Source organism: Arachis hypogaea, chromosome 19 (genome assembly GCF_003086295.3).
Source record: "Arachis hypogaea cultivar Tifrunner chromosome 19, arahy.Tifrunner.gnm2.J5K5, whole genome shotgun sequence".
NCBI lineage: Eukaryota > Viridiplantae > Streptophyta > Magnoliopsida > Fabales > Fabaceae > Arachis > Arachis hypogaea.
In genome coordinates this window covers 142,787,549-142,795,682 of record NC_092054.1, presented here as the reverse complement: position 1 = coordinate 142,795,682, position 8,134 = coordinate 142,787,549, and the positions used below count along the sequence as shown (strand labels likewise).

Below are 8,134 nucleotides of genomic sequence, written 5' to 3'. Positions count from 1 at the left end.
TTATTTTTAACTATCAACCTAATTTTTTTAGTCTAATAATCTAAAAATATTTTTTTGCCCATAATTTTTAACATTGACGACTAATTAATGACCGAAAATAATACTAATATTCCTAAAACTTAAATACAGCAAACATTTAAAATTCTAAATAATTGATTTAGTTTAAAATTCTAAATAATATATAGCCTTAGATTTCATAAGATAAAAATGAATTGACCCTCTAGTATTTTACAAACATTCAAGCAAGCATGAACAAGATGATCAAAAGGCTTAAATGATGATATTGAAAAATCTACACCCATTAACCATTCCTCTTCAAGCTTTCAAGTAACACAATCTCATTGTCCAATCTTAGAAGGTTGTCTACACTCCACAGCACTCGTTAATGTATGGATGCATTGTGATTATTCAGAAAAAATAATGCCATAATTAAGGAGAAAAAATATGGTAAGAAAAATGCATAAATGCCAATTCCACCCACACATATACTTAAACAGTAATGTTAAGGCTAACATAGCATAAAAAGTTGTATAAACAGAAATAATTATAAGAAATGTTGCAGCAAGCAAATTTGTAACAACAGTGCAACTTAACAAGAATTATGCATGACAAAAACAAATGTTGAGATATAAAATGCAATCTTCAAATATTATAAAGAGTACAGAACCACTGTTATGGAAGAAAAGCTTGAAATCTAGACATGCTTACAGGAATCAACAAATTTACCAACAGAAAGAAAATAACTATAAGCCTTCATGCCTTCATGCCTCTATTTGCCACTATTTGGGTGGGACTTGGTGCAAAGAACTTTCCGTCCCTTAGCACGTCGACGCTTCAAAATTGCTCTCCCACTTGTTGTTCTCATTCGTCTGCGGAAACCATGGGTCCGAGCCAATGATTTCCGCGATCTGTTTCTCTTGGTCTGGCAAAGAGCAGCCTTGCCTGCCCTCACAACCAGGCCACGGCCCTTTTCTCTTCTAGCCCGAACATCAGATGTCAACTCCAATCCCAGCGACAAACCTGGAAATGTTAAGAAGTTAGCTGAGATCAAGACAAACTAGAAGCTACACAAATTTAGTCATGAGGCTGGTTTGCAGCTCATTTTAAGAACAGAAGCGACAATGTGAACAACCCTTAATTTAGTACAGGAGTTAAATACCGTTAAAAGCACCTTATTGGCTTTGGCCAAATTGTTCGTACTTTTTGTTGTTATAAGACTAAAAGATCTGCCACCATGACCATGTCTTGAATTTGACTAAACCAATTTCATGTTGTTAAATAATTTGCATTATCACTTGTATCTAAAGTTGGCAAATTAGATAAACTAATAAGTGTAAAATCGTGAATTCAGCTATTAAATATCAAATCAAAACAATTCCAACTAAATTCTAGATGTATGAAATTTAAATCAAAAAAATCAAAGTTAATTCCTCTGGTAATTGAACTTTCTACTATTCCCTAGTAATAACATAACATGCTGTCCTAGGAAAATCCACACAAGAAGAATAGCGCAAACTTTGGTTCTTAAAAGTTTTGACATGTGAAAATAATCCACGAAAGTAACAAACTTGACTCACATTTGTTATCAACAGGGGCTATTTTGACTATTCAAAATTTCGGGATAAAAATGAGCATTAATCCTCCCCAAGAAGAGTAACTCCCTACTGTACTTACGCTTTGAGAAATTTATGCATCTCCAATCTCATTGTTTTTTCATAAGTAACACAAACGCGGCTTCGCTTTTGGATTTCACAAATGGAAGACAATTCCAGTTAGGCAGTTACAATCTCAAAACAACTATGAAGCTCAAAGGCAAACTTGAATTAAAGAAACTGACAGAAGAAGAAAAAGAAGTTACCTGAGAGGAGAGAGGAAGGGAAGGAAAGGGAGGAAGAAGAGGAGGAGAGGAAGGAGCAGTGGAGGAGGGGAGGGCGAGGGGAGGAGCGAGCGAGAGAGAGTGATGCTGGCGATGAAGCAGCGTGGAAGACGAGAGATGCCGAAGAGGAAGCGACTGGGGCTCTGCTTATCCAAGGACTCAGTGGTAACGATGCCATTATCTCTTCAAGCCTCCTGGGCCTCTGGCTTGCTCTTTTGTAAGCCTTAACTTTATCCCAATAAAGAATAAAGAAAGAACCCTACGTTAACAAGTCAAAATAAGGAAGTTTACTTAAGTTAGCTGAATAATTATGAGTTGATACTCGGTGGCTGTTAGGGTACTCCCTTAATGTTTGGAGTTTTAAAACTCCATTAGATATAAATTTTAAAGAAAAAATGAAAATAAAAATTTATTTTGATTCTTTTTATTTATTTATTTAAAATAATTTAATTGTCTTACATACCGTCGTCTCTTGTTTTTCTCTCTAACTCAGTCAGCCACTCACTGTACATCACCCTTATCTCTCCTCAATATTTTCTCTGTCGTTGCCGCCGCGTCCAACCACGTCAGGGTCAGTCTGTTTGCCTTTGATCCTTGAAAAAAAAATAAATTTTTAGGCGTTGCGGACGGAGATCCAGCGGCATTGGGGGATCAACAGGAGTCACAGAGGAGAAGCAGCAGCGTAGCGAATGGGGACCAAAAGAGGAGAAGTGGCAGCGGGATGAATGGGGACCAAAGAGGAGAAGCGGCAGCGGCGATTCCAGGCGATGCGGAGAGCCAGCGGCATCGGGGAATCAACATGGAACCACAGAGGAGAAGCGGCGGTGTCGGCCCAAGGCAAGACGCAAACGATTAGATTGTGAACCTCTTGGAACCGCGGCGGAGCAGGCCTCGGCGATCACTGGAAGGCATGAATCCAGCACAGAGGAAAGACTACACGTGACCAAGGAGGATCGGAGATGACTGCGGAACCAAAGTGCTGAGGAGCAAACCGCGGCGGAGCTTTTTCCGGCGCTCTTGCTTCAAAAGTGATGGAGATGGTATTAGGCTTTGGATCGGGTGGGGTTTTCGGGTTTGTTTGTATTGGGTTGGGTGACTTGACTCCCCTTGACTAAAAAAAGAAAAGAGTAACATTTTAGTTTTTATTAAATAACATTAATCTTAAAAAAGATTTTGATTTTTTTAAAATGAATCTTATACATGATTTTTTAATTTTTTAATATTAAATTCAAATTTTTAAATTTAGATATATTTAAACAACATTATTATTAAATAGATATTTTTGTTTTTTATTTAAACTTTAAATAAATATTTGAAAATTTTAAACTAAATCTTCAAAAGAATAATTTTATCCTTTTCAAATTTAAATATGAATTTTTTTTTTAATTTTTAATTTTTGTTTCTATTATAATTTTGTAATGAGCCAATAGCAATTCAAAAATAAAATAAATATAAAATAGGCCGAAATGAAAACAAAAAAGTAATGTTAGTGCAAATAAAATTTAAATTGAAAAACATAACTTATTTCTAACTTTTCATTAGTGTTATAATATGCATTGGCACAATATTTTAAAGGATAATTAATGGAGTTTTTATTGTATCTTGATAACATCATTAAACAATTAATGCTAAAAATTATATTTTTTTAAAAAAGTTAATATTCAAAAAATTAACACTAACTTAAAATTATGTTTTTAAATAAAAATATAAAATAATCATAAAATATTAATTTTTTATCTTTATTTATTTATTTATTAAGTAACTTTTTTTTAATTTCAGTGTTTTATTAGTGTTAATTTTTTTATTGAAACAAAATAAAAAAATTATTATTTTTCATAATAATTTTTTTATTTTTATCTTTTTAAATTTATTTTGTTTTAGAATTTCATAAATTCATTACTGTATTATCTAAATCATATTGGTATATTTTTATTTTTAATTAATCTAATTTTATTTACATAATTTTAAGGGCAATTTACGCATGTAAATTGTTTGATCTCCAATATTACGCAAATACATTGTTTCAGTTTTTAATACGCAAATGCATTGTTTCTATATTTTATGTAAACCGCTACTGCCAGTAGCGGTTTACGTGTGAGTGTGTGTGTGTGTAAACCGCTACTGGCAGTAGCGGTTTACGTGTAAATGAGTGTGTGTAAACCGCTGCTGGCAGCAGCGGTTTACGTGAGTGTGTGCGTGTGTGTAAACCGCTACTGGCAGTAGCGGTTTACGTGTGTGTGTGCGTGTGTGTAAACCGCTACTGCCAGTAGCGGTTTACGTGTGATGGTTTGTCTATATAAACCGTGGTTGCAGCCGCGGATTATGTGTTTAGTAGGTTTCAGGAGTTTTCTAGAGAGAGGAAATTGTAGAGAGAAGTCAGAGCAAGTTGTGAGCGGGTCCGAGGTTCCTCAGCGGCGACTTCTGGCGAGTTATCATGGCAGGCAGGAACCTGTACCGACTGAACGGCGTTGCGCATATTGCCGGTTCTATTGGTGACGAGGTTAGTTAATATTTATTTTTTTTGTAGTCTTTGCATATCTTAGTTAGAAAAACGGTAGGTTAGGTAGAGGAATTAGAATTTATAGATTAGTCGTTGTATCCTGAATTTAGGGTTCGCATGCTAGGATGTTAGTTCACTAATCTTGGTTTAGTGTTTTTAGTTTTTCTTGGTTAATTATAGATATGCCTAGTTACCTGAAATTTAATTCCATTCAATGAATGTTATGCCCGCTAATTAATGTTGGTTTAGTTTAGGGAACGGGATAGTTGACATTAGTGAATTATTATAGTTTGTTTAGGATATTTGTATGATATGAAGTTTTAAATTTAAATTCTTTACAATATTTTAAAATTTCTGGATGTTAATAAGTAAATTATTTGTGTTGTCATTTTCCCTATCGTGAGTAGGAAATTTTTTTTAAATATTATATAGGAGAATTTGCTGATGTTTTAAGGTATTCGTATTCGGTTAGATATGGAAATCTGTTTAAGGATAGGAGAATTTAATTGGACTCTGTTTTCGTTTGTTGTTCTGTGCAGCCCAATAGGTGTATATACAGTGTGAGGCGGCAACAGAATATGCCCATGCATGAAAGGATCATTCCGTATTTAGAGCGGGCTGGATTGTACCATTTGGCTAGGCTAAATAGCCAATGGTTCTGGTTGGATGAGCCACTCGTTAGTGCGTTCGTTGAGAGGTGGCGTCCTGAGACGCATACGTTCCACATGCCTTTCGGAGAATGCACAGTGACATTGCAGGATGTGGCATTTCAGCTAGGGCTTCCTGTGGATGGGGAGGCTGTGAGTGGTTGCCTTGGTGAGTTTGAGACATACATGGAGGGTGGCCGACCAGCTTGGGAGTGGTTTGAGGACCTATTCGGTGAGCGGCCCCCACCGAATAAGGTCAAGCAGATGACAGTACACTTTACATGGTTCCACGAGAGGTTTAGGGTGCTACCACCAGATGCGAGCGAGGAGACTGTCCGCATATACGCACGGGCCTACATCATGATGCTGTTATCGACTCAGTTATTTGGGGACAAGAGTGCGAACCGGGTTCATATACGATGGTTGCCATTTGTGGCAAACCTTGATGGCATGGGGAGGTATAGCTGGGGTTCGGCCGCTTTGGCGTGGCTGTACCGATGTATGTGTCGGGTAGCAAACAGAAATGTGACTAATCTTGCGGGCCCGCTCCAGTTACTTCAGAGTTGGATATTCTGGCGGTTTCCGTCTCTTAGGCCGGCCGGGTTTGAGGTTTTCTCTTTCCCGCTGGCATCAAGGTTTGGGTTATGCTTTTTTGAGTTTAACAAATTTATTTGGCATATTTTAAACTTGGTGTCTCATATGACTTAAATTTAGGTGGTCTGCCTACTTACCTCCTAATGATGGAAAGGAGCAGAGGGTCATTAGGTATCGGCTTGCATTGGATCGACTGACCGCTCGTGATGTAAGTTTTATAGCAGCAAGAGTTTTACTTTTTGTTTGATCTCTATTCGTGACTAGATATATACTTGTTATTGTAGTCCTTGATGAGTTCTTAAATTTCAGATTGTGTGGGAGCCCTACTCCGCGCTTGATGTACTTGCCGTGGTCCATCCAGAGATACTTACAGAGGAGCACAGTCGCATGTGGCGAGCCGTGACTGCCTTGATATACTTTGCGGTCATCGAGTGGCATCAGGTTGACAGGGTTGTTCCACAGCTGGGCGGAGTACAACATACCCCCGAGGATGCTTTGAACGTAGACTAGCTGCATGCTAAGGACGGTAGGGGTGGCGATAGGTGGTTTCCCCACTACTATCAGAAATGGCATGAGCATTGGGAGAACCGACTTGATGCCGTCATTTCCATTGAGCGAGTGGCAGATCCTGGCCCATCAGCAGATTACCTAGATTGGTGGTACCGAGAGGCTCAGCGATTCCTTAGCCCTGGGGCTGCATTTGCCGATCCTAGAGGCACCCAGATACCTCCGGAGGCATATCAGAGAGGATCCTCCCAGGTTCCACGCAGATCACAGCTACCTGATATGCCGGACAACCGTCGTGTTGAGAGACGCCGTCGTGTTGGGACTAGGGACACCGGTCGAGAGTGGAGGTGGTTACATGATGCGATGCAGGAGGATGACGCAGGCGGAGATGCTAGAGCTGAGGTCGATCACCGTGTTCGTCGGGCTAATGCCAGACGTGGGAGAACTCCGGATGATACACAGCACGCAGGCGGAGTTAGTGGGACCGCAGCGACTGAGGCTGGAGGGGATACATTCACTAGCAGAGCTTATTCTCAGATGCCGGAGTTCACACCGACCATGACTATGGATTTAGATGATCAGCTGGTCAGTCCACGGTTTTATGCAGACTTTGCTGAGTTGATTGGGAATGATGCTGGCACGTCGAATGTGCAGTTTGGTGGCCAGTCTTACCAGCAGCAGATGCCGGATGTGCAGATGGAGACCGGAGCTTACCAGCCACATATGACGGAGATGCATTCCCAGCCACATGATTATCAGGGTCAGTATGGGGTAGATCTGAACGTGCCTGCAGGTAGTCCGTTGGATACTTGGTTCAGTATGGGGGGCACCCCCCAGTCCGCCTACGGGTTAGACCCTCCACGTGATGATGTTGGACAGGAAGCAGCCCGACCGACTCGAGTCAGACGTCCGGCTCGATGTGGGACAGGATCTCATCTCCTTGGTGACTTTCATGATGTTGCGAGGGATGATCGCGATGGTTAGCACCATGTGTTGTTGTTTTTTACTTCTCGCTATGTAGTTTATTTTCTGATTTAGGACTTTTATGTTTTTTATATTTGTATGACTGTTATATTGGGTACTTGTTACTTTATGTTTTATGCCCGTTGGGCCTTGTTTTTAGTCTTGTTGGAAGGACTTTTATATTGTTAAGTTTTTTACTTTATGATTATGTTGGGCCTTACTTTTATTTAGTTTTTTATATTCTTTATCGATCTGTTAGCTAAGATGGAAATTAAGCACAATATCTCTACAAAAGTGAAACACAACTACCGATACTATCATTCACAAGAAAAAACAAAAAGACTAAAAACTCATAACTGATAAACGAAATAAGTAAAGATAAATCTACATCCCACTAGTTGAACCTCGCTGAGGGCAAACCCGTCGGGTATGACCGGGCTGCCTGCAGAGACCACACCTCTTAGGTCGGCTGGTGTCGGCTTCGTCCATGTTGTTGCGGATGCGGGTGGACCGTGGTCGTCCTTCTCTAGCCCTTCTCATGCCCGGATCGGGTATAACCGTCGGCCCGTCATATGGTGGCCAAAGCCCCTCTGGAATACATGGTGAAAAGGACATCTCATACACCTTAAAGACCTCAGACATGGTGTACACCTCATCAACATAAGTTGCCCAATCTAGGCGTGACTGCGCACAGCATGCGAGGGCATGGCAGCAGGGGTAGTGCAGCGCCTGGAAGTATCCACAATCGCAGGTGCGATCCCTCAGAGAAACCCGATAGCTACCCAAAGAGAATTTCCCGGTGGGAGTCGTTTCAGCCACAGTATAGTCAAGCTGATGCCTATCAAACACTGTCACCGTGAAGCACCTCGATTCCTTCAGATTACGCTCAATGGCCTTAACTACTGCCTGTGAAAACCGGTGCCCGGACCCTAACTGTGCCTCTGCCGTCTGGCCACGGACAACAAACAACTCGGCCAGCCGGAGATATGTCGACTTAACCAAAGACGTCACCGGGAGGTTTCTTGTGCCCTTCAAGACAGAGTTCAC

General features: G+C 40.3%; 1 protein-coding gene across 2 annotated transcripts; it reads right to left on the bottom strand.

Annotated features, from left to right (window-relative positions):
- Positions 1-621: 621 nt before the first annotated feature.
- Positions 622-2,989, bottom strand: LOC112777608 (large ribosomal subunit protein bL34c). Of its 2 annotated transcripts, XM_072226661.1 has the most exons (3): positions 2,340-2,989; positions 1,859-2,135; positions 622-1,020 (listed from the first exon to the last, which is right to left on the bottom strand). In XM_072226661.1, exons 2-3 carry the CDS (start codon positions 2,052-2,054, stop codon positions 770-772), a joined length of 447 nt encoding a protein of 148 aa, XP_072082762.1. In that variant the 5' UTR covers positions 2,055-2,135; positions 2,340-2,989; the 3' UTR covers positions 622-769. The 2 variants fall into 2 exon arrangements, with proteins under 2 accessions (XP_072082762.1, XP_025677777.1); XM_025821992.3 differs by lacking the exon at positions 2,340-2,989 and having other exon boundaries at positions 1,859-2,159.
- Positions 2,990-8,134: the final 5,145 nt, after the last annotated feature.

Coding starts and splice junctions, on each gene's coding strand:
- LOC112777608 (XM_072226661.1), bottom strand. CDS start 2,054: ATGGCATCGTTACCACTGAGTCCTTGGATAAGCAGAGCCCCAGTCGCT. Junction 1,021..1,858: donor CCCTTCCTCTCTCCTCTCAG/GTAACTTCTTTT, acceptor TAACATTTCCAG/GTTTGTCGCTGGGATTGGAG.